This window comes from Halichoerus grypus, chromosome 15, assembly GCF_964656455.1.
Source record: "Halichoerus grypus chromosome 15, mHalGry1.hap1.1, whole genome shotgun sequence".
Taxonomy (NCBI): Eukaryota; Metazoa; Chordata; class Mammalia; order Carnivora; family Phocidae; genus Halichoerus; species Halichoerus grypus.
In genome coordinates this window covers 45,975,970-46,003,174 of record NC_135726.1, presented here as the reverse complement: position 1 = coordinate 46,003,174, position 27,205 = coordinate 45,975,970, and the positions used below count along the sequence as shown (strand labels likewise).

General features: G+C 38.0%; 1 protein-coding gene and 1 long non-coding RNA gene across 3 annotated transcripts in view; one reads left to right on the top strand and one right to left on the bottom strand.

The window, feature by feature from the left end:
• LOC118549774 (uncharacterized) overlaps positions 1–27,205 on the bottom strand; it is a 65,019-nt gene that overhangs the window by 24,065 nt on the left and 13,749 nt on the right. The window contains 1 exon segment of the mRNA XM_078063349.1: positions 23,914–25,256. Within this exon segment, the coding sequence (XP_077919475.1) occupies positions 23,914–25,256 (1,343 nt within the window).
• LOC144380281 (uncharacterized) lies at positions 937–13,105 on the top strand. 2 transcript variants are annotated; one of them, XR_013444313.1, is made up of 5 exons: positions 937–2,653; positions 4,866–6,260; positions 9,145–9,882; positions 11,974–12,094; positions 12,759–13,105. It is a non-coding gene; the product is annotated as an uncharacterized LOC144380281 (long non-coding RNA). The 2 variants fall into 2 exon arrangements; XR_013444312.1 differs by lacking the exon at positions 937–2,653 and having other exon boundaries at positions 4,834–6,260.

Sequence of the window (27,205 nt, the reverse complement as noted above, 5' to 3'; positions counted from 1 at the left end):
CCAAGGACCCAGAGATCATGACCTGAGCTGAAGGCAGACGCTTAACCGACTTCGCCACCCTGGTGCCCCCAGGGCCTTCTTTAAACTTTTTATATGATGGTTTACACTGATTTTCCAATATTGAACCAGCATTGCACCCCTGGTTATGTTGTATAATTCTTCTTCTGTATCAGAATTCTATTTGGTAATATTCTATACATTACAATAGATAGATAGATAGATAGATAGATAGATGATAGATAGATAGATAGATAGATAGATAGATAGATAGATAGATAGAGGATGGCTGAGTTCTATTTGGTAATATTTTGTTAAATATTTTTGCAACTGTATTTATGAAGGATAGTAGTTTGCAGTTTTTCTTTCTTTTTTTTCCCCCTCTGTCTTTGTCTGGTTTTGGTATCAGGATAATACTACTGCCATAAAATGAATTAGGAAGTGTTCCCTCTTCTGTTTTCTGGAAGAGATTATATAAAATTGGTGCTAATTCTTTTCAAATGTTAGTAAATTTCCAGTGAAACCATCTGGCCTGTAGATTTTTTTTGTGAGTTTTTAAATTACAAATTTAATTTCCTTATTAGTTATAGGGCTATTCAAATGATCTATTTTATATTTTATAAGCTGGCACTTTATGCTTTTTCAAGAAACGGTCTATTTTACTTAAGTTGTGAAATTAAAATGTGTAGAATTGTTCATATTATTCCTTATTATCCTTCTGAGATCTACAGAATCTATAGTGATATATCATTCCTGATGTTTATATTTTGTGCCTTTTTTCCTAAATATTTGTGAATTTTATTCATCTCTTCACCAAACCAGTTTTTTGTTTAACTGATTTTTTTTCTATTGTTTTTGTTTTCTTTGATTTCCACTTGTCTTTACTATTTCCCTTTTTCTACTTGATTTGGGGTTATTTTCCTCTTCTTCTCTAGGTTTCTGAGTGGGAGCTTAGACTATTAATTTGAGACATTTCCTCTTTCCTCATGTATGCATTTAATGCTTTAAATTTCTCTCTCAGCAGTGCCTTAGCTATGTCAGACAAATTGTTGATATGCCATATTTTAATTTTCACTCAGATTAATGCATTTTCCTCTGAAGCTTCCTATGGAAGTTGGCCTATGGATTATTTAGAAGTATGTTGTTTACTTTCCTGTTATCTTTCTGTTATTGATTTCTAGTTTGACTAGAGCAACTTGTATATGATTTTAGTGCTTTTCAATTTGTTGAGGTTTGTTTTATGGCCCACGATATGTTCTTTTTTTTTTTTTTAAGATTTTATTTATTTATTTGACAGAGAGAGACACAGCCAGAGAGGGAACACAGCAGGGGGAGTGGGAGAGGGAGAAGCAGGCTTCCCGCTGAACAGGGAGCCCGATGTGGGGCTCGATCCCAGGACCCTGGGATCATGACCTGAGCTGAAGGCAGACACTTAACGACTGAGCCACCCAGGTGCCCCCGCAATATGTTCTATATTTGTATATGTTCCACAGCCCTTAAAAAGAATGTTTGTTCTGCTGTTTTTGGGTAGTGTTCTCTAAGTGTCAATTACATCCTTTTGGTTGATGGTGTTGAGTTTTTCAGTATCTCTACTGCTATTTTTCTAGTTGTTCTGTCAATTGTTGAGAGAGGGGTGTTGGAGTCTCTAGCTATAATTATGGATTTGCCTATTTCTCCTTTCAGTTCAATTAGTTTTTGCTTCACGCTGAGATGATGACCTGAGCCAAAACCAAGAGTTGGATGCTTAACCGACTGAGCCACCCAGGCACCTCTAAAACACACTAACTTTTAAAGGCCCACAGAAATGTTCAAAATAGCACCATTTGTAGATGCTATTTTCCAGGGAAAAACTTGGAAAGAAATCAGATATCCATCAAAAGTAGTATATGCAAACAAAATTTGACATATATACACAATATAATACCATCCAGCAGTGAGAAAATGAACACACATCCCCAGAACATAAGGTTGAGTTTTTAAAAAGTGACAAAATACATAGAATGTAATTTCACTAAAGTTCAAAACACATGCAAATCTAAACAATATGTTATTTATGAAATGTACATATATGCTAAATAAAGAAAATCAGGGGAATGACTAAATTCAGGTGGTGGTTAGTTTTCTGGGAGAGGGAGAGGAATGTGATTGGGGAGGAGCATATAGGAGGCTTCAAAGGAACTGATAATTATCTTTTTCTTTTATTTATTTATTTTTTAAAGATTTTATTTATTTATTTGATAGAGAGAGACAGCCAGAGAGGGAACACAAGCAGGGGGAGTGGGAGAGGGAGAAGCAGGCTTCCCGCTGAGCAGGGAGCCCGATGCGGGGCTCGATCCCAGGTCCCTGGGATCATGACCTGAGCCGAAGGCAGACGCTTAACGACTCAGCCACCCAGGCGCCCCTTTTTCTTTTAAAGATTTATTTATTTATTTGAGAGAGAGAGGGAGAGTGAGCGTGCACGTACACATGAACATGGGTGGGAAGAGAGGTTGAGGGAGAGAATTCTCAAGCAGACTCCCTGCTGAGCCCGGAGCCTGACATGGGGCTCAGTCTCACAACCCATGAGATCATGAGCGGAGCTGAAACTCAGAGTCTGATGCTAAACCAACTGAGCCATCCAGGCACCCCGATAATATTCTTTTTCTTAAACTGAATGGTAAGTCTACAGGAGTTTGTTATTTTTATTCATTCAACTGTACTTATGTTCATATATATACTTGAGCATAGAATTTTAAGTTAATAAATGGGCTCAAAATGAAATAAAGTAAAAATATGAAATAGAATTGTATTTTTAGTTCAGGTCAAGGAATTCACAGAACACAACTCAAAGAATTACGAAAAGCAAGAAAATAAACAGGACAATACCGAACCAAGAAAGCTTTAAAGAAATAAATATATAAATAAATAATTGAATTATTGAATGTAATATACATCCTATGCATAATATAAACATATAAAATAGTATTCATATAATTATGAATTTAATATAATGAACATAGTATGTATACTATATATAATTATGTCAAGATGTATATAATTATATACATATCAGAGAAAATACTGCATCCATGAAGAATAGATACTATGTAGAAGAAAAAGATTAAGGGGTGCCTGGGTGGCTCAGTGGGTTAAGTGTCCAACTCTTGGTTTCGGCTCAGGTCAAGATCTCAGGGTTGTGGACTGAGCCCCGAGTCAGGCCCTGCACTCTGCTGCGAGTCTGCTGGACATTCTTGTGCTCTTTCTCTCAAATAAATAAATGTATCTTTTTTAAAAAAAAGAAGAAAAAGATTAAAACCAAGAAAGAGTTCTAGGAAATTAAAAATATGATGAGTAATTAAAAACTAAATAGAATTGGAAGATAAAGTTAACAAAATTTCTGGAGTTGAATAAAAAGATACAGAGAAAATAGGAGGAAAACATATAGAAGCTTACACTATGGGAGTTCCATCTAATAATATAAATTCCAGTGAGGGGCGCCTGGCTGGCTCAGTCAGTGGAGTGTGTGACTCTTGATCTTGCAGTTGTGGGTTTGAGCTCCATGTTGGGCGTAGAGATTGTTAAAAATAAAATCTTAAAAAAATAAAAAGAAAAGAAAAATAAATAAATTTCAGTGAGAGAGGAAGGAAAGAAAAAAAATTGCCCAGAACTATGTGTCTAGATTAAAAATACTCACCTGATATGCAGTATAAAAAAATTTTAAAGATCCACACCAAGGAATGAAATTATGAAATTTTAGTACATTGATGATATAGTTGACCCTAAACATTCTGGGAAGATTAGGAACACAGATAACACACAAAGAAACAGAAAACAGATGAGGAGAGTCTTTATAAAAGCAATGTTAGCTACTCTAACAGTATTAAGTTAGGTCTTCAAATTCTGAGTTAGAGAATTCTCACCCCAGGCGGTAAGTTAGGTTACAATAAAAGCATTTTCAAACAGTCAAAAAAACAAAACAAAACAAAAACCCAAACCATTTACCTCAAAGGCATGCATTTTAAGGAAGCTGTTGGAGAAAGGCAGTCAGCAAAAATGAGAAATATGCCAAATTAACAAGACTCAGGAAACAGGAATTCAATTCAGACAAAGCAAGAAGGGAAGCTGTACAGAAACTCTGAAATCCTGACTGGAGTTACAAAAATCATGGCTGTGGAAGGGAGTGGGGGGCGGGGGGGCGGTATCAAATAAGTTTGAGTATTTGGAAAAATCACTGCTGAGAGTTTGACACTTTTTGGGGGGTAATGACATTTAGAAAAGGGTAGCAATAGGAACACAGACAAGGTACATATGCACAAAAACAAGGTAGTTAAATCCAGGATAAAGGAACCTTTGTGTAAAAAATGTATTTGACTCTAAAGCACAAAAATATTTACATAATCAGTATATAAATACCAAATACTGCTTTAACCAGTAATTATGATATAGCCATATTTGGAGGTGTGTCAGGGAAAGGGCAGGTGGGAGTTCTTGCTTTAAATGAAGTCTGAAGTTTTGATTATTAAACAGATGTTTTAATTACTTACCACTAAAATGAGACTGATCTTTTAACAAAAAGAGTTAAAAGGACTTTTTTTTTTTTTTTTAATCTGAGTGACTGCAGAAGTTATTGGGCTCATCCAAGACTTCATATCCAAGAGCAGGAAGAAATCGTGAAATACACGTAAAGGAGAAAAAATATAATTGACACATATATATACACAAATATATATAATATATATACAAATACATATACAAATAAATATATATACAGCTTTTACTCCTCTGCATGTTATGAAGTCCTCATTTCAACATTTTGTTATGGGTCCAGGTATACATTCTTATGATGCTATCCCCTGTAAGAAATGATAATTTTGCTTCCTTCTTTCCAGTATGTATGCCTGAAGTTATTTTACTCATCTAATTGCCTGAGTCACAATCCTGATGGCACACTTACCCAGCGTGCGGTTATCAAAATGCCACACATCCAGTGTGACCCACAAGCACAGCAGCAACGTGAGCCACAGGCGTTGGCCTCTCAGAACCACCCCAGAAATGATGCACGGTGAGGCACAGCCGCATTCACGGATACACGCAGTCTCAGGCACTCCACTAACCAAGCACAGGCTCCTACATTCCGGCATCAAAGTGGGGCATAATCGTACATTTTCTGCGGAGTTACCGCAGTTCCCCGTCTATGCGCGGGAACAGCCGCACGCACCGAAACAAGCCGGCTCCGGACTCCTAGCCCCAGACGGGCTTTACCGCGGGGTCCCGAACCCAACAGCCTCCTCCGCCTGTGGAAGAGGCACCGCGAGCGGCCCCACTCCCCCGCGGACTATTGACTGTGTGTAGATTTCTCCGCAAACCGCGGTACCGCGCTGGGGCGGCGGGGCGCGGAGCCCATAACCAGTGGAACGAAAGCCGGAGTTCTCGACTTCTCAGGGCCTTGTGCGACATTTCCCACTGGGTACCGGGCCCTAATTAGTCCCGACAGTCGCTCCCGGGTCTGATCCCCGCTCGCCTTGGCGTCCCGCCGCCCCTCCGCGCTCTGAGGAGGCGTGGGACCGTCTGACCCGCGCGCCTGAGCACTTGGCCCGAGACGCGCGCTTCCCGGAGCCCCGGGCCGTTCTCGGAGAGCCGTGCGCGGGGCGCGACAGGCGGGATTCTGCGGACCCGACTGCTCCGGGGGCGGTTAGTGCCTGACCCAGAATTTGGTGTCACTGTACTTTTCCTCCTGGGTGCCGCAGAGCTGGTGCGCGGGTTGAGCTGGATGCAGCGGCTAGAACTTGATTCGGGGTAGGGCTTGTGCGCGCCGCCTACCGCCTGGATGCGATGCCGAGGCCCCGCGCACTTCAGTACCCGCCTCGGCGTGCTGGGCCTGGCTGCGGAGAGAAGGCCAGAGCAGAAGGTCGGAGGTGGAGCCCCAGAAAGAAGGTCTCCGGCGTAGAGTCGGGACTTGGACTGGACGAGGGCCGCTAGGGCTGGAAGGATCCATAGAATAGTTCTGGACAGAGTGAGGCGATAGTTGGCCTCGGGGGTGGCCACCTGCGGTGTCAGAACTACAGCGTACCCAGAGCTGCGAATCCAGATTTTCTCGTCTTCTACCTTCTCTTTGCAGATGCATGAAGAAGCGAGGGGCGGGGATGGTCGTAAGAGGTTGGGTTGTGACCAAACTTCAAAAAGAGCCAGATGTCTCCCGCGTCCCTTTATGTCAGGCCTGCCGTTGTGCACCGAAGGCACGAGACGGGGAGAATGGCTGCTGTGCATCTAAAACCAGACTCAGGGTGTGTTTGTTTCTTCTTTGTTCCTTGAAACGCGTTTCATTTTTTCAGTTTACAGAAACATCTGGTGTCCTCCTGAAACTTCTGCCCCGGTAAGTATCTCTTGATTTACCTCTAAGTCTTCCTTACGAAGAGAAAGTCAGAGGTCCTGGGGGTAAAGCCCACTTCCCGGTGTACCCACTTATCCATCCGGTTAATCATTTACATTTTGCAAATCATTCAGTTCTTCCTGTTGGCTCTCTTTTATCAAGCATTCTTATGGTATAGAAATACATCTCTGGAGGATAATTAGACCATTATTTTAGGCGGTGATTTGTTAAAGAAGAGAAGGTACCTACCTGGAATCACACACCAGGTAGTCTTATATAGGTTTGAGTTAGAAAGCAAGATATTTCAGTCAATGACAAGGACTTTGCTTTGGGAGGCTTTTAAGAGTAGGAATGTAGGGGCGCCTGGGTGGCTCAGATGGTTGGGCGTCTGCCTTCCACTCAGGTCATGATCCCAGGATCCTGGGATCAAGTACCACATTGGGCTCCTTGCTTAGCAAGGAGCCTGCTTCTCCCTCTGCCTGCCACTCCCCCTGCTTGTACTCTCCCTCTCTTTCTCTCTGACAAATAAATAAAATCTTTAAAAAAAAAAAAAAACAGTAGGTATGTAATTGGTGGTTCAAGCTGAGAGATCTGTTTCAACTAGGGCAGAGATCCTCCTGCCACCCCACCCACAAATCCATAAGGGGATTTTTGTGGCACTAGCCAGGTCTAATTTCTGGTTTGTCAGCATGACTTTGTTTCAGGCCACATTATTGTGTGGTGTATGAGCAGTGTGGTATAATACTTAAGAATATGGATCCAATTCCTGGGTTAAAATCCTGGCTCTAACACTTGCTAAGTTGTGAACTGCTTAGGTAGTTTACTCAACCTCTTCTTGCCTTAGTTTTTTTTAAGACTTTTGTGGGTTTTTTTTCTTAAGAACAGTTTTAGGTTTACAACAAAATTGAGAGGAAGGCACAGAGATCTCCCATTCACCCCCTGACACATACATAGTTTACCCCATTATCAACATCCCCCACCAGAGTGGTAACACTTTTTTTTTTTTTTTTTTTTACCAAGGATGACCTACATTAACATATCACAATAACCCAAAGTCCATAGTTTACTTTAGTGTTGTACCTTAGTGTTGTACATTCTCTGGGTTTGCACAAATGTATAATGATATATATCCATCACTATAATGTCATAAGAGTATTCTCATTACCCTAAAAATTGTGCTCTGCCTGTTCATCTCCTCTCACCCCACACAACCACTGATTTTTTTTTTTTACTATCTCCATAGATTTGCCTTTTCCAGTATGTCATATAGTCACAATCAGAACATATGTACCCTTTTTCAGATTGTCTTCTTTCACTTAGTAACATGAACTTAAGTTTCTTTCATGTCTTTGAGTAGCTCATTTCTTTTTAGCGCTGAGTAATAGTCTATTGTCAGGAGGTACCACAGTTTATCCATTCACCTATTGAAGGTCATCGTGGTTGCTTCTGAGTTTTGGCAATTAAGAATAAAGCTGCTATAAATATCTGTGTGCAGGTTTTTATGTGGGCGTAAGTTTTCAGCTATTTTGGGTAAATACCAAGGAGTTTCCATTACTGGATTGTATGGTAAAAGTATATTTAGTTTTGTAAGAAACCACAAAACTATCTTCCAAGGTGTCTGTGCCATCATTTCTTAACTGTAAAATAGGATTACCTACCTCATCAAATTATTAGGAGGGTTAGATAAGTTAATAGTGTAAATTCCTTAGAACAGCCCTTGGCACATACTAAAAGCTCAGAAAATTTTACCTGTTACTATGATGTGGTAATTCTGAGTCAGTCCCCCTCAGCTTTCTGTAGATTAGGAACAATGACAATGTAAACTTTAATTTGTTGGCACTTGTAGGTGAGAAAATGAAGCAAATGCTAACGTCATGTAGAATACCATTTAAGTCCATGCCATTTTCCTTCATTTATTGACTTCTAGGAAAGAACTGGATCATTAATTTTTTTTCCCTTCACCTTCACTGAGATATGTTTGACATATAACATTGTGTAAATTTATGGTGTACAATGTGAAGATTTGGTATATGTAAATATTATGAAATGATTACCACATAAGGGTAGTTAACACATCATTACCTCACAGTGCTTTACATGTGTGCATGTGTGAGAGAACATTTAAGATTTACTTTAACAACTTTCAGGTATACAATACAGTATGGTTAACTATAGTCACCAAGCTGGATATAAGATATCCAGAGCTTATTCATCTTCTAACTGGAAGTTTTTTTGTTTTTTGTTCTTTTTAAGATTTTATTTATTTGACAGAGAGAGACACAGTGAGAGAGGGAACACAAGCACGGGGAGTGGAAAAGGGAGAAGCAGGTTTCCCGCGGAGCAGGGAGCCTGATGTGGGGCTCGATCCCAGGACCCTGGGATCATGACCTGAGCCGAAGGCAGACGCTTAACGACTGAGCCACCCAGGCGCCCCCTAACTGGAAGTTTGTACCCTTTAACAACACTTCCCCATTTTCCCAATGCCCTAGGCCCTGGCAAACACTAATCTACTCTTTGTTTCAATGAGTTGTTTTTTAAGACTCCACAAATAAGTGAGATGATACAGTATTTGTCTTTCTCTATCTAACTTATTTCACTTAGAATAATGCCCTCAAAGATCATTCATGTTGTCTCAAACGGCGATTTCCTTCCTTTTTATGGCTGAGTAACATTCCACTATGAGGGTATGTGCATCTATATCTATATATACAGGAAATGTGTTATATATACATATGATAAACATATACATATGTTATATACTTGTATATGTAACATTTTCTTTATCCATTTATTGGTAGGCAAACAAGTTGGTTACCTTCTCTTGGCTATTGTGAATAATGCTGCAACGAACATGGGTGTACAGATATATCTCTGAGATAATGATTTCATTTCCTTTGGATATATACCCAATTAATTAAGATTATCCAGTCTGAAGAGCTCAGAAAGAGAAAAGAATGAAGAAAAATGAACAGAGACTGAGAAATGTGGGACACCATCAAAAGTACTAGTAAGTACATAATGGGAGTCCCAGAAAGAAAGGAGAAAGGTGCAGAAAGAATATCTGAAGAAACAGTGGCCCAAAATTTCTCAAATCTGATACAAGACATGAATTTACACATTCAAGAAGCTCAACAGACTTCAGGATGGATAAACTCAAAGAGATGCACACTATAACACAAAGAGAGAACACTGACAGCAACAAGAAAGAAACCTCTCATGTACAAAAGATCCTCAATAATATTAACAACAAATTTCTCTTCAGAAATCATGGAGGCCACAGGCAGTGTAATAACATATTTTAAGTCCACAATTAAAGGGAGAAAAAACCTATCAGCCTACAACTTTATATCTGGGGAAATTATCTTTCAAAAATGGAGAAATTAAGGCATTTACAGAAAAAAACAAAACAAAACAGGGAACTCGTTACAGGTAGACCTGCTGTACAAGAAATGCTAAAGGGAGTCCTTCATGCTGAAATGAAAGGACTCTAGATAGTAATTTGAATCCATATGAAGAAGGAAAGAACATTGGAAAAGGTAAATACATATGTAAATATAAAAGCCAGTATTATTGTATTTTGGCTTAGAACTACTCTTTTTTTCATATATGGTAAGGCCAAATGCATAAGACAATAATTATAAATCTTTGTTGATGGGCACAATGTATAAAGATGTTAACGTGACAATAACGACAAAATGGGAATGCATCTGTAAGAAACAGTTTTCTGCACTATTGAAACTAAGTCAGTACTCAAACTTCATTGTTATAAGATGTAATATTAATCCCCAGGGAAACTAATAAAGAGAAAAACTAAAAATAGAAAAACAAATGAGAAGGGAATCAAAATGCTACCCTAGAAACAATCACAAGGAAGGCAATAATGGAGGAACAAAAAGTTACGACATAAAAGAAATTATATATAGAAGACAAAAAATTTATAGAAAAGAGAAATGGCAAAAATAAGTTCTTTATTATCAGTAATTACATTAAATGTAAGTTGATTAAAATCACCAATTAAAAGGTGGAGATTGGCACAATGACCCATGAACCAAACATGTTGTCTTTAAGAGACTCACTTTAGATCTAAAGACACAGTGAGGGGTGCCTGGGTGGCTCAGTTGGTTAAGTGTCTGCCTTTGGCTCGGGTCATGATCCTGGAGTCCCGGGATCCAGGATCGAGCCCCACATCAGGCTCCCTGCTCAGCAGGGAGTTTGCTTCTCCCTGTGACCCTCCCCTCTCTCACTCTCTCTCTCTCAAATAAATAAAAATCTTAAAAAAAAAAATAAAGACAGTGAAAAGATAGAGAAAGATATTTAAGAATAAGAATACATGTCAGGGTTGGGCAAATTATGGCCCTGAAATGAAATTCAGCTGTCTTTTTCTTTCATAGCATACAAGATGAAGGTGGTTTTTGTGGTTTATTTTCTTTAATTTTTTAACTAAGACCGTATTTTTTAAATTTAGGTTCACAGCAAAATTAAGGAAGGTATAGAATTTCCCTTATATTCTCTGTCTCCACATATGAATAGATTCCCATAAACAATGTCCCCCATCAGAATGGTACATTTGTTTATAATTGAACCTACATTGGTATGTCATAATCACCTAAAGTATATTTTATAGTTTACATTACAATTCACTCTTGATGCTGTATATTCTATGGGTTTGGACAAATGTATAACTAAGCCCCAGAGAATTTAAGTAGTTTACATATAGTCTTCTAGTCAATACATGGCAGAGGCAGGATTTGAACTTACACAGCTTGGCTCCAGACTTAGCTTTCAATTACTACTGCTGCCTGTCAATAGAGGAAGCTGTCAGTATGAGTTTTTATGAGTCAGTATGATATCTTTCTACTGTTTATCAAGTTTCTTTATTTGCTATGATCCTGAGGCTACCCTAAATTAAGTATTCTGTAATCCTATCACTTTTCTTTAATCCCATCTCTTCTTTTCTGTGAAGTCTTTATCAATATCATGTTGTTCATATTTTATGTAGTGTAAGCCCTGATAATTGGTTTTTCTTTTTTGTAATTCAAGGGCCTGACTAAGCTTTGATTGCCAAGACATCCACTTCTAAGACCTATCTTGGACATGACTAGATAAACAGCTAGCCGCCCCTTTCCCCAAGGCTCCTTTGTCTTAGAGATCTTGGTTGATTTCATTAACTGACCATTTGGGCCACTTGTTTTTACTCTTCCTGTGCTTTAAATTCTCATTCATATGTTTTTTGTTTTTTGTTTTTTTTAAAGATTTTATTTATTTATTTGAGAGAGAGCACATGAGAGGGGTTAGGGTCAGAGGGAGAAGCAGACTCCCTGCCGAGCAGGGAGCCTGATGCGGGACTCAGTCCAGGGACTCCAGGATCAAGACCTGAGCCGAAGGCAGTCGCTCAACCAACTGAGCCACCCAGGCGCCCTCATTCATATGTTTTAAATTCACCAATAAAGAGTGAACCTGTGAGGTGATATCTCATTGTAGTTTTGATCTGTATTTCCCTGATGATGAGTGATGAGCATCTTTTCATGTGTCTGTTAGCCATCTGTATGTCTTCTTTGGAAAAATGTCTGTTCTTGTCTTCTGCCCATTTTTTAACTGGATTCTTTGGTTTTTGGCATTATCAACAGTAGCCAAATTATGGAAAGAGCCCAAACTAATGAATATGCATTTGAAAACTACTAAGTGAAGGAAAGAAATATGATGCTATTAATGAGAATAAAGAACACGGACCTACTTACAGCCAGAAGGGCAAGTATTTCTTTGTAAGAAATGTTTAACCTAAGATGAAAGGAAGAGAAGTCAGCCTTTTTCTGAACCCAAGACAGGATTCTTAGGAGATGTTATAGCCTCTAAAAAGCTGTATGAAATGGGAAAGACTATGGGCATAATTTAGCATCTGAACAGAAGCAAGCATTTTAAGACAGTAATGAGGACAGTTCCTTCAAAAAAGGTCTTTAGGTAAGCAAAAGCCATATTATGTTCTATGGAAACATGTTTGGATTTTATTCTAAGAGTAAACTTTTATTAAAATTGTTAAAGGGGGATTCCTAAACTTTGATTTATATCAGAATCATCTAGTGAGGTTTTTAAAAGTTTAGATGCCCAATAACTCCTGTAGATTTGACTCACTTGGTCTGGGGTGGTACCTAAATAGCAGGATTGGTAAGAAGTTCCCCAAATGATTCTGATCCACACCTAAATTTCAGATCACCACAATCTTACATAATCTCTTATAGTTCTCCAAGCTCATACTGTTCTGATTTCAAGCTACCTAGCTATATTGTAAAGTTCCTTAAGTCATTTACTTCTGCTAAGAATTGTTTTCATTTTGTTTCCTATTTTTAAGATAGAAATTGTACATTTTGCTGGCTACTGGAAAATAATCTTTGTTTGCTTTTTTGTTTTCTTTCAGGCTTATTCTCCAGGTATAAGACCAACAAGTTACCTCCGTAAAGGAACACTTATGAAATCAGTTTATTCTAATGGGAGATAAGAGAAAAAAGTAAAACTCTTGGTCTTAAAGGTCTATTTTGAGAAATGAATAGCAGAGCAAAAGTGAGTTTGAGGGTCAACAGGGAACTGAAAAGGGGCGCCTGGGTGGCTCAGTCGTTAAGCGTCTGCCTTCGGCTCAGGTCATGATCCCAGGGTCCTGGGATCGAGCCCCGCATCGGGTTCCCTGCTCTGTGGGAGGCCTGCTTCTCCCTCTCCCACTCTACTTGCTTGTGTTCCTGCTCTCACTCTCTCTCTCTCTGTCAAATAAATAAATAAAATCTTTAAAAAAAAACAAAAAAACAGGGAACTGAAGGAAGATATTTTGTCAAATGAAAATTATCTATAGAAAAAATGTCAACATGTAGAAAACATCCATTTACTACTCTGAATTAAAGAATTCACAATAGCAGTAAATCTTATGAATATAAGGAATGTGGGGAAACTTTTAGTTGTGGCTCAGATTTTGCTCAACATGAAAAGATTCATTCCAGTGAGAAATGTTATGATTATAAAGAACATGGAATACCTTTAACAGTGTCTATCATCTTACCTTTGGGCTGCCCGAGTGGCTCAGTCAGTTAAATATCTGACTCTTGATTTTGGCTGAGGTCATGATCTCAGGGTTTTGAGATCCAGCCCCGTGTTAGGCTCCACATTGGGCATGGAGCCTGCTTAAGATTCTCTCTCTCCCTCTGCCCCTCCCTCACCTCTAAAAAATAAATTAATTAATAAGTACATTAATTAATTTAGGGAATTTATACTTCTGAGCAAAAATATTTAGTAGGAACAGAAAGGACAAGACAAAATCAGCAAGGATATAGAAAAACTGAACACCATTAACAGGATGTAATCAATTTTTATGGAACACTCCACCAAGAACAGAATATACACATTCTTTTCATGTGCTTGTGGACCATATGCCAAGATATACCAATTAACAAACCTTAAAAGAATTGGAATAATACAGAATGTGCTCTGTGACTGCAATGGAATCAAACTAGAAATCAACAGCAGAAAAGTAACAGGAATATCTCAAAGTATTTGGGCACTATACCTGTTTCTAAGTAATCAATGGGTTTTAAAAGGAAGTCTCAAGGGAAATTTAAAAAAAAAAAACCACATTGAACTGATGAAAATACAACATATCAAAATTTGTGGAATTCAGCTAAAGCAGTGCTGACAGGGAAATATATAACACTAAATGCTGGCATTAAAAAAGAGAAGTTTCAATAATCTAAGAACCCATCTTAAGAAACTAGAAAAATAAGAGCAAAATAAAACCAGAGCAAGCAGAAGGAATCAAATGATATAGATAGGAGCAAAAACCAATGAAACTGGACAAAAACAATGGAAATCAATGAAACAAAAAGCTGATTTTTTGAAAAGATCAATAAAATGAACTAATTTTTAGCAAGACTGACAAAAAAAGGAGACACAAATTACTAATAAAGGAATGAAACAAGGGATAGCACCTAGGCATCCTGCAGACTCAAAGACATAAATATAAGAAAAACAACTCTACACAAATGAATCTGATTAAGTGGACCAATTTAATGAAAAAACAAACTACCACTACTCATTATGAAATAGATAATTTGAAGAGCCCTATTAAGAATTGAATTTATAATTTAAAATCTTCCAAAAATGAAATCTCCAGGCTCAGATGGTTTCACTGAAGAATTCTACAAACTCTTAGATTTCCATGTGATCAGCAGTTGAACTACCAGACATTTAAAGAAGAATTAACTCCAATTATACACAATCTCTTCTAGAAACAGTAGGGTCACTTATGAACCAGAGTTTAATGTTAACAAAAGCCAGTGTTCATTCTATGAAGCCAGCATTAACTTGATACCAAAACTGAACAATCAAAAAAATAAAACTACAGATCAGTAAGCCTCATGAATATGGTTATAAAACTCCCTAGCAAAATACTAACAGGTAGAATTAATTGCAGCATATAAAGAATTATATTCACCATGCCAAGTAGGTTTATTCTATGCATGCAAAACTGTTGAAAATCAATGTGATATTAACCGACTAAAAAAGAAAATTACTTGATTGTATCACTTGATGTTGAAAACATATTTGGCAAACTTCATAACTCATTCATAATAAAAAAAAAAACCAACTCTGAGAAATAGGAGTAAGTGGGGAACTTCCTCAACTTGGTAAAGAATATTTACAAGTCTACAGTTAATATCATACTTAATGATGAATGAGTGAATACTTTACTCTAAGACTGGGAATAAGGCAAGGATATCCAGTCTCACACTGCTACTTAGCATAATATTGGAAATTCTAGTCAGGACAATAAGGTAGAATAGGGATTAAAATACATACAGCTCAGAAAGGAGTACCTAAAACTGTTCCCTTTTGCAGATAACATGATGGTTTACACAGAAAAATCCCAAGTAACATATGAACACCTAGAAACAAGTGGTTTTAGCAGGGTCACAAGATACTGGATCAACACACAAAAATCTATTGTATTTTGATTTACTAGCAATGAACACATGGAAACAAATTAAAAATACAATATCATATACAACTGCTTCAAGAATTAAATACTTAGGTGCAAATCAAAACAAGTACGGCACTTGTGTGCAGGAAAATACATGACACTAATGAAAGGAATCAAAGATCTAAATAAAGGGAGAGATACTCCTTGTTCATAGATTGGAAGTTCAACATAGTACAAATGTCAGTTCTTCCCAAACTAATATACAGAATTAAACACAATTCCTATCAAAATATCAGCAAGACTTTTTATAAAACATTCTAAAATTTATTTGGAGAGGAATGCCTCTACCCAATTTTAAGGTTAACTACATAGCTAATAATGAACTGTATGATAGTGGCAAGGACTGGATATATAAGTCAATGGAACAGAACAGAGGATAAAGAAATAGCTCCACACAAGTATGGCTGACAGGTTTTTGACAAAAATGCAAAAGCAATACAATGGAAGATGGATAGTCTTTTCAACAAATGGTGGAGTAATTGGATATATATAGGCAAAATAATCTCTACCTGAATCACATCATGTCCAAAATTTAACTCATAAGAATAGTAGATTTAAATGTAATCTGTAAAAGTATAAAATTTTTAGAAGATAACATAAGAGAAGATATTTTTGACCTAATTCTTGGTAGTGGCATGATATCACACATGACACCAAAAACATGATGAAAAAGAAAAAATGAATATATTGGATATCATCAATATTTAAAATGTTTGCTCTGTTAAGACACCGTTAAATGAATGAAAAGCTATAGACTGGGAGAGAATATTTGCATACCAACCAGAAATCCAACAAATCCAGATAATTCAACAAATGACTCATATCTAGAATACATAAATCACCCTAAACTCAACAGTAAAAAAACAACAACAAAAAAATATATTTAGCAAATGGGCAAAAGGCATGAAGAGATACTTCAGCAGAGGATTCGTGGATGACAAATAAGTACATGAAATAATACTCAGTATCACTAGCCATTATTAAAAAAGCAAAATTAAGACCATGGTGAGAAACTACTACATGCCTATTAGAAAAGCTAAACTTGGGGCACCTGGGTAGCTCAGTTGGTTAAGCATCTGCCTTCAGCTCAGGTCATGATCTCAGGGTCCTGGGATTGAGCCCCAGGGCGGGTTCCTTGCTCAGCAGGGAGTCTGCTTCTCCTTCCCCCTCTGCCCCTCCCCACCACTCATGTGCTCTCTCTCCCTGTCTCAAATAAATAAATAAAATCTTTAAAAAATAATAAAAATAAAGGACATTAAAACAGCAACAATAGGGGCGTCTGGGTGGCTCAGTCGGTTAAGCGTCTGCCTTCAGCTCAGGTCATGATCCCGGGGTCCTGGGATCGAGCCCCCCATCAGGCTCCCTGCTTGGCGGGAAGCCTGCTTCTCCCTCTCCCACTCCCCCTGCTTGTGTTCCCTCTCTTGCTGTCTCTGTCAAATAAATAAAATCTAAAAAAAAAAAGGCAACAATAATTATAATAGCATGGTATTCTATGCCATTTTCCTGTCTCTGTACATACTAGATCTACATATAATAAGTATATATTTATAAATATGTATTATACATAATACACATATATAGGTATTTCAGAAGCAGGCAACTGGAAACAATGATGAGGGAAGAAATTCTTCAATAAATAATAGAACATAAAAAATTGAAGTTTTCAAGCCTCGGTTATTTACTCCCCTTGACAAGGCAGGATGATATAAAATTACATACCAAACAGAAATCTATCAGCAAATTAATAATATATGATATAAAGTCAATGCTTGAATACTATGATGTAAAGCTACATAAGGGAATAAGAAAGGGAAGAATACAAGGCTAAGCAATCACATGTTCATAACAAAATGAGGAATACTCACGACATTACATTCCTCATTTCTATAACTGGTCACATGATCATGGTTCTTTACCTGGTGGAGTGACATAAACTTCATGCTTCAAGGGTCTGGGTCATCAGTAGTCCTGACTGGAAAGGGTTGTTGTTTGCCACTGATCTTAATCACAGGGCCATAGTAATACTAATAGACACCCTAAGGGATCTTCTGTATTCCACACATACTCTTCCTTACCTCCACTGTGGAGGAGTAGCCCAATTTCTCCTTAATAGTCAGGATTAATGGCCCCAGCCAACACTGTAACTCTATTCTTTGCCTGTTGAATCAGAGGTATGAGGAAGCCAAAGTGGCTGGGTGGCAGTCTTAACTTCCAGTTCACTGGAATTATTGTTGTGCCTCCTGATGGAAACAGTCCGCCTTCTGGATCTAAGACCTCCAGGCCAGCAGGGCATCAAGTCATGGGAACAGGAAGCAAAAATTTTGCTAGCGGGTCAACGGGGGTAATAGTGAGTGGTATTATTCCCATTTCCACCTGTAAAGGAAAACCTACAGTTTTCCCCTACTATGTGTTTCTTCCCTTTTTGTCTCCTTTACTACTCATACAGAACACTCACTTTTGACACTTCTGATCACCAAATGTGTGGGCCTTTTCCCCAAGTAATTCTCCACACCACCTGGATGTATTACAATTTAACGCAATTCTAACACTATCTGCCTGGAGACAGTATCATACCACAGGCTAAAGGTTCAGTCCCATAATACTGCTCCCCCCTTTAGATGCCAACTGCAAGTAGTAGGTGTCCAAGTTACCCACAACTTCTGTCTGATTTGGCTACAAATTGAATGTTCCTATGACCTTCTCCTCCATTTCAATTAATTTGCTAGAGTAACTCATGGAACTCAGGGAAACACATTTACCAGTTTATTAAAGGGTATGATAAAGGATACAGATGAAAAGCCAGATAAAGAGATACATAGGGTAGGGCACCTGGGTGGCTCAGTTGGTTAAGCGACTGCCTTCGGCTCAGGTCATGATCCTGGAGTCCCGGAATCGAGTCCCACATCGGGCTCCCTGCTCAGCAGGGAGTCTGCTTCTCCCTCTGACCCTCCTCCCTCTCTGCTCTCTGTCTCTCATTCAAAAAAAAAAAAAAAAAAAAAAAGAGATACATAGGGTAAAGTCTTAGAGTACCCCAAGCAGAAGAACTTCCGTTCCCATGGAGTTAGGGTGCATCACACTTTTGGTGGGGATATGTTTGCAACCTAGAAGCCCTCTGAACCCTATAGTTTGGGGATTTTTATGGAGGCTTCATCATTTAGGCACAATGGATCATTAACCCCATTTCCAGCCCTCCCCACTTCGCAAGAGAAGGGAAAGGGGCTGGGCTGAAAATTCCAAGCATCTAATCATGGTTTGGTCTTTTCAGGGGCCAGTCCTCAACTGGAAGCCATCCAGTAGCCCACCCAGAGTTGCCTCATTAGAACAAAAGACACTTCTATCACCCAGGAAATCACAAATGTTTCAAGAGCCCTGTGTCAGCAACCAGGTCAAAGACCAAATATTAGAACAAGAGATGCTCCTAGTGTTATTACTTGGGAAATTACAAGCTTTAGAAGCTCTGTGCCAGGAACCAGGAGCAAAGACCAATATATGTATTTTCTATTATCTCACACCACTCCTTGACCCCCATATCCCTGAATCTTGGATACTGGAGAAACAACCATATATCAGATGCTGATTCAGAGCATATACAGACTTCCAGAGAATGCTGCCTCAGCCTGCAACGTTTTGATTCCCAGCTGGTGCTATAACTGAGTCTTCAAAGTGTCATTCCATCATTTTACCAGGCCAACTGCTTCAGGATGATGGGAAACATAATATGACCAGTGAATTTCATCAGCATGGACCCACTGTTGCACTTACTTTGCTGTGAAGTGAGTTCCCTGATCAGAAGTAATGCTGTGAGGAATACCATGACAGTGGATACGGCATTCTGTAAGTCCATGGATGGTAGTTTTATCAGCTTTGCATGTAGGGAAAGTAAATCCACACCCAGAGTTTCTATTCTAGTAAGATTAAGACGCTGCCTCTTCCATGATGGTCTAATGTAACCAACCTGCTTCCAGGTAGCTGGCTCAACACTCCAGGGAATGGTGCTATACTGGGGAGTTCAGTGTTTGTTTCTGTTGCTGGCAGATTGAGCACTCAGCAATGGCCATAGCCAGGTCAGCCTTGGTGAGTGGAAGTCCATGTTGCTGATCACAGGCATAATCTTCATCCCTGCCAAAATGACCATTTTGTTCACAAGCCCATTGGACAATGACAGGGGTGGCTGGGGAAAAAAGTCGTTAGCCACAGAACAGGCCATTCCATCTACTTGATTATTAAAATCCTTTGCTGAGGTCTCCCATTTATATGGGACACGGGTATCTTCAATTTTTTTGCCCTGATTCAGAGAGGTCTATCCACCTATCTCTTCCCCAGATTTCACTGCCCAAATTTCCAATCATCTTCCTTCCACTATAATGCCACACACTGTATCCATTTCCACACTTGTTCCCCGGATTTGTCTGTATAAGTTAGAAAACTCAAGTAGTTCTTTTGGACTGTAGCAGCCCTTCCTCATGGGTCACACTCTGCACTGCACTTTTAGGAGCCTGCTAGGACTTGAGTCTAGTGAGAGGTCTGCAAACAAAAGGGGGTGGTTGTGGGGGCTTCTATTGCCTTGCATGGCCACTGCCTCAACGGAGGTCATTACAGTTTCTTTAGGCAATGCATAGTTAATTCCATAAGATGGGAATATAAAGGCTGATGCCACTGTGGGTGGGGATGCCACTGCCAGGAGGAGTGGAAAGGCCACTTCTGCTGATGAGGCTGCTTCCACTGGTAAGGAAGACTCAGAATTTAGGAGCTCAATGTCCCAGCTACATCAGAGCCTTCCCACTTGTCCCCATGCCATCTTACAGGATCCCATTCTTTCCCAATCAATGCCCTCACTTTATTTTTTTTTTTTTAAGATTTTATTTATTTGACAGAGAGAGACACAGCGAGAGAGGGAACACAAGCAGGGGGAGTGGGAGAGGGAGAAGCAGGCTTCCCGCGGAGCAGGGTGCCCGATGTGGGGCTCGATCCCAGGACCCTGGGATCATGACCTGAGCCGAAGGCAGACACTTAACAACTGAGCCACCCAGGCGCCCCATCAATGCACTCACTTTAATAGCATTTTAACACCAATTAACTATTCAGCCAAAAATTTTCCAAATACCTGTTTCAAAAATTCCATTGTTAAGTCATTTCTCTCTTCTTACATTTTATTATAATCAGCCAGAAGGAGCCAAGCCACACCTTCAATTTCATTACTCACAAGTTCTACTTCCCACAAAACATTACACGGAACATAATTTCACCAAGTTCTTTTCACTTTATAAAAAGAACTTCCTTTCCTCCAGTTTCCAATAACATGTTCCTCACTTCCATCCGAGACCTCATCAGTACTGCCTTTACCATCCATATTTCTACCAACATTCTGTCAATAATGTATTCTCTAAGATTGAAGTTTTCTTTCAGCTCTTTCTTTCTGAGCATCACCAAAATCACCATTAATGTCCTTATTTTTTGCATGCACCTAAAAAACTCTCCCAGCCCTTACCTATTATTCAATTCCAAAGCCACTTCCACATTTTTAGGTATTTGTTACATTAACACCCCACTTCTGGTACCAATTTTTGTCTTACTCATTTTGGGCTGCTATAATACAGTACAATAGACTGGGTGGTTTATAAACAAATTTCTCACGCTCTTTGAGGCTGCAAGTCTGACATCAGTGTGCCAGCATGGTCAGTTTCTGGCAAGAACCCTCTTCCAAAATAAAGACTGCCATTTTCTTGTGTCCTCACATGACAGAAAAGTTTAAGAGAGCTCTCTGGGATCCTTTTGATAAGGGGACTAATCTCAATCAGGAGGGATCCATCATCATCACTTAATTACCTCCAAAAGGCTCCACTTCCTGTCATCACATTAGGGGTTAGGATGTCAACACATGAATTTTGAGGGGACACATTCAGTCCATTTCAAGGCCCAAATGGTTTCACTGGAAAATTCTACCAAACATTTAAATAATAGTGATTCTACACTACCTCTTCCAGAAACTGAAAGGAGGCAATACTTCGAAACCCATTTTACGAGGCCTCCATCACCATGTTAGCAAAATGAGGCAAAGACAGTTGAATAAAAGAAAACTACAGGCCAGTAATCCTCATGAACACTGATGCAAAAATCCTCAAAAAAAAAAAAAAGAAAAAAAACCTCAACAAAATATTAGCACATCATAGCAGTCACAGCAAATCCAGCAATGTATTTATGCACTACATATATGTCAAGTATGCACTACAAACAAATGGAGTTTATTCCAGTGATGTAAGGCTTGGTCAATATTTGGAAATTCATGAAGATAATCCATCGTAACAGAGGAAAAGAGAAAAATCACATTTTACTCATTGTATCAACTGGTGCATATCTCAAATAGAATTTCAAGGATATATAAAGGGTTCCATGGCAGTGTTTCCAGATAGCAAAGTGTTTTCAAAGTTATGATTGGGCCTGAGAGGGAAAAAAAAAATCAAATATATGGTACTGTCCTGAAAATGTAGTCTCAGAATAATGATGAACGTTGTTATCCTTTCTGTGATACAACAGGGCTTCTAAGAATTTCAGTCATTTTTCCACAGCAGCCTCATAGGGAGCCCAATACAGAGAAAAAAGCCTGTTGATCTTTTGTCTGAGTGAACCCTAATAAAATTCATTGAAAATACAGTTTTTAAGACAAGTGTACTACTTGCAGCACTGCAAGCTTGAACTTAATGGGACAGACGCAGTACAGGGTGAAAGGGCCTTGGGATCCCAAAACATCTACGAGCTAAAAACAGTCTGAGAAAACTACTCAGCTGCAAACACAGGTTACCTGTGTTTCATGAGAGGGGCGGGAAGCATGACTCAGGGTAGAACCAAGACCTCAGTATTCAAACATGCTACTTGGGAGCAGAAAGACACTTAAATTGGGTTCTGTATTATGTAATAATGCAACCCACTGAATATCACAGCAGAGAAATGTTGGGAGAAACAGATTATATTACATTCTTTTAAAAAAACTAAATCTTCAAAACCTCATGTGTATTTTACACTTACCACCATTTTAATTCGAACTAGCCACAATTCAAGTGCTCAATTTTGAGTGCTCAACATACTGCTGGCAACTATCTTATTAGACAATGAAGGTCTATTCCATTAATTTCCATATTTGGTTGTAGTAATTGCTTTTTAAACTCATTCTTTAAACATATGAAGTACTGTGGGACAGGCATGATAACAGAGGTAGCAATAGGTGAACTAGATAAAATCTGGACCCTCGATTTTTATTTCCCAAATATGGTATAGCATATTTAATACCCCAATGTGCAGAGCTTTGACAACATCCACAAATTTTGATATGTAGTCATTTTAAAAAAATCATTTACTTCAATTGGGTTATAATTCCATAGCTAATTTTATCTTTAAAATAACATTATGGGAAAATTGAAATACATAAAAGTAGAGAAAACAGCAAAAACAAAATAAACAAAAACCATGTACCCAAGACTCATCTTACCATCACTTTGTATCCATCCTTATTTTCCTTTTGCATGAGCATTTTTAAAAAGTTCCAGACATCATTATCATCTTGTGTATAAACTTACCTTTTTACATAACCACGATGCTATCACACCTAACAAAAACATAATTTTTAAATATTATCTAATACTGTCAATACTCCCATTTCCCTAATTGTCATAAAAATGTCCTTTTTACATGTTTGTTCAACTTGTGAATCTAATTCATTGCATTTGATTGGTATACATTTCTTCAGACTCTCTTAATATCTGAGAGTTCCGCCTCCCCTTTTTCAGTGCCATTTTATTGTTTGAGAACCCAGGTTATTCCTCTTGTAGAATTACCCACATTTTAGATTAGTTTAATTGCTTCTTGTGTCATGTTCTTCTGTTCCCTAAATTTTCTCTAAAGTGGAAGTTAGATCTTGATGCTTAGATTCAGGTTCAATATTTTTGGGCAAGATGCGTAAGCCTTATTGTAACACATTAGGGGGCACAAGGTTTTTATCCTATTTTTCATGAGATTAAAATCGATCAGTGGGTACCTACACTGGTCTTAACCTTTACTGAGAATTGTGCCTAGATCCATTATTTCATTGTGTGCTGCAAAACTCTAACAAAGAACTTTAACTCATCAACTTCTAGTTTCCCTAAAATACAGTTCAATAGGAAATGCAGGCTAAATGACTTTCCTTTCAATTATCATTTTTGGAATGAGTAGTGTCCTAGCAACCTCCATATGTATATTATACAGATGGGAAGAAGATGGGAAGATAGAGGTGATATAATAAGTAAGATCAAAAGCTCTTCTATATTTACTCCTTTAAGAGTTTCTTTCTAGAACAAGTTTCCTGAAGTTTAACATGGTTTTTAATGCTGAGGAAAGGCTTCTATAAATTCATGAAATTAATATATCCTTTCCTTCAAATAAAACCTCTTATTTAGCTTAGTTGTAAGCATGAAGCAAAAGGGATTCCTATATTCAAAAACTTCCCCTAGAATTTATCTTTTAATGCCCCTTAACACAAAATTCACAGTGGAAGGCTTTCCTATAATTATTTAGTTACATTATGAATTCGCTGATGGTAGGTAAGATGGGAATGTTGTCTAAATGCTTTTTTACATTCCTTACATTTGTATGGTTTTTCACCAGAATGAATTCTCTGATGTTGAATAAGGGATGAATGAAGTCTAAAGGCCTTTCCACATTCCTTACAGTCATAGGGTTTCTCACCAGTATGAATACTCTGATGTTGAGTAAGTTGTGATAGCAGTCTAAAAGTCTTCTCACATTCCTTACATTTATAAGGTTTCTCACCAAAATGAATACTCTGATGTTGAGTAAGTTGTGAGAACAGTCTAAAGGTCTTCCCACATTCCTTACAATCATAGGGTTTCTCTCCAATATGAATACCCTGATGTGAAATAAGTTCTGAGTAACGACGGAAGAACTTTTGACATTCCTTACATTCATAAGGTTTCTCACCAGTATGAATTCTCTGATGCAGGGTCAGATGATAACCACGACTAAAGGTCTTCCCACATTCTTTACAATCATAGGGTTTCTCACCAGTATGGATTCTCTGATGGAGAGTGAGTTGTTGTCTCACTCTGAAGGCCTTTCCACATTCCTTACATTCATAGGGTTTTTCACCAGTGTGAAGTTTGTGATGTACTCTGAGGCCTGTACTACACAAAAAAGCCTGCCCACAGTCCTTACATTCATAGCACTTCTCAGCAATATTAAGTCTTTGATGTCGTGTAAGGTGTGCATACTGTCTAAAGGTCTTCCCACATTCCTTACATTCATAGGGTTTCTCACCAGTATGAATCCTTTGATGGAGATTAAGTTGTCCTCGCACTCTAAAGGCCTTCCCACATTCCTTACATTCATAGGGCTTCTCACCAATATGAGTTCTTTGATGTACTCGAAGATCTGCACCACATGTAAAGATCTTTCCACATTTTTTACATTCGAGGAGTTTGTCAGAAGTATGAATTCTCTGATGTCGACTAAGGTGGGCACACTGTCTAAAGGCTTTTCCACATTCTTTACATTCATAGGGTTTTTCACCAGTGTGAATTCTCTGATGGAAAGTAAGTTGTTGGCGCACTCTAAAGGCCTTCCCACAGTCCCCACATTCGTAGGGTTTCTCTCTATTATGAATTCTCTGATACAGAGTAAGAGATGTGAGTTTTCTGTAACTGGGCATTTTTTTCACTTGCCTGAAATATCCCTCTTGAGGACCTTCTTGTCCCTCAAACTTTTTATATTTATAATCTTTTCTGATAAAGGAGTCTTCAAGGCCACAACTTCTAATTCTTCTCATTATCTCCCACTGAGATAAATTCATTTCATAAATATCCTTTTCTTGAAATAACTTTTTAGTGTCATATCTGGATTCTAAATCTGAAAGAAAACAAGATAAATACATGCTATCTTCTTATTCTAGAAAAAGTAAACCAGCAAATAAAAACTTTATAATAGAAAAAAAAACAGAAAATAAAGCTCAGTTGAAGTAAATGAGCTAAAAATCTCTAAAGTAATCATGTATTTGGGTGCAGATCAAAGTCTGAGAATCTTCACTTAAATTTTTAAATGATTACTCCTTTTAATCAGAATAATGTACAAACATCTTACCATGAATAACATGGCTTTTGTTTACCATATCATCTCAAGTCATTGTCCCCTTTGTTCCCTATATTCCTATCCCACTAACCTCCTTTCAGCTCCTAGAATATGTAATAATCTTTCCATTTCTTAGAGCTTTTCACTGGCTATTAAATCTCCCAGAACTGCCAACTTGCATTCTCTACATAGTTGGGTTCCTTTCATCCTTTAGGTACCATGTTAAAAATCAGACCCATGCTGACTTCATCTAATTTATATCCTTTACTTTCTATCCAAGTAATTTGTTCCTTGTTTCTTAACACTTTTTCAATTTTGTTGTTACATACATATTCATAAATTTTCCTATTTTTTAATTCTCTTTGTTTTCTTACCTTAAACTTTCCCAAGGGCAGAAACAATTCATTTATCACTGAATAATAAACCCATGGCATATAGTAACTATTAATTATTAAATTCTCATAATTAGTTAACGGTTTTTGCATATGTTCCCTTGCTGCTAATCTTATACCTTATTACACTGATTAAATATTTTTTATTACTTCCTATACAGATGGGAAACAAAAGCACATCTAAGCTATCTCAAATATATAAATGAAAAATGGTGATTTCTTTACAAGTGATTATCTTTCCTATTGTCTACTTTCACTTAGATATCTCCACTACAGCTCATTTTCTACTTTGCATAGTCATGAGTAAACTCTGTTTGCACAAGGTAGTGAGAGGTTCTACTTAGTATCTTTATTTCAGTTTATATAACTACACACATCTATGTTACAAATACTCAACCTGTTTTGTTCCTTCATACCCTTCTCTATATTCTCCCAAAAGTCCTCAAAGCCAAATCCATTTAGGTTCTACCTAGGGAGTATTTTAGTGATTTTTCAGGCATAATAATGAGTTTATATCATAGTAACAAGCTAATAAAATTCTGAGCAAAGAGAGATTTTTCTCAAATGTATATTTTCTCAAAATTTTTACAATAAGAGTTCACTACTTTTCAAAAAGAAAATGGTATTTTTAAGAACCTGTAATACCGGAACATTATTTTTAATATGCCCAAACTGGAAAGAATCCAAGTGTTCATCAGAATTACTATGCAAATTAAAACATATTGTCACGACACAATACTGTATAGCAATGAAAATGAGTAATCTACAAGTACATGCAACAGCACAGATCAATCTCACAAACATAATGATGAGTAAACAAAGACAAACATGAAAGAATATATACTGTATAGTTCCATTTTTATGAAGTTCGAAAATGGTAAAAAGCTGATAAAAGTCAGGATAGTGGCTGGGGCGCCTGGGTGGCTCAGTCGTTAAGCTTCTGCCTTCGGCTCAGGTCATGATCCCAGGGTCCTGGGATTGAGCCCTGCATCGGGCTCCCTGCTTGGCAGGAAGCCTGCTTCTCCCTCTCCCACTACTTGTGTTCCCTCTCTCGCTGTCTCTCTGTCAAATAAATAAATAAAATCTTAAAGAAAAAAAAAAGTCAGGATAGTGGTTAATTTTGGTGGGGAGGAAAGACTGGAAGGAATTAGGAGGGATCTTCTAATATCCTAGCAAACCTCTATTTCTGTGCTAGTCAGATGGATGTGATTACTTTGTGAAAATTCAGTAAGCTGTTTGCTTATGATTTCAGGTTTTTTGGTATGTATTTATGTTTCAATAAGTTTGTTTAGAAAAGGATATACTGGGGCGCCTGGGTGGCTTAGTCGGTTAAGCGTC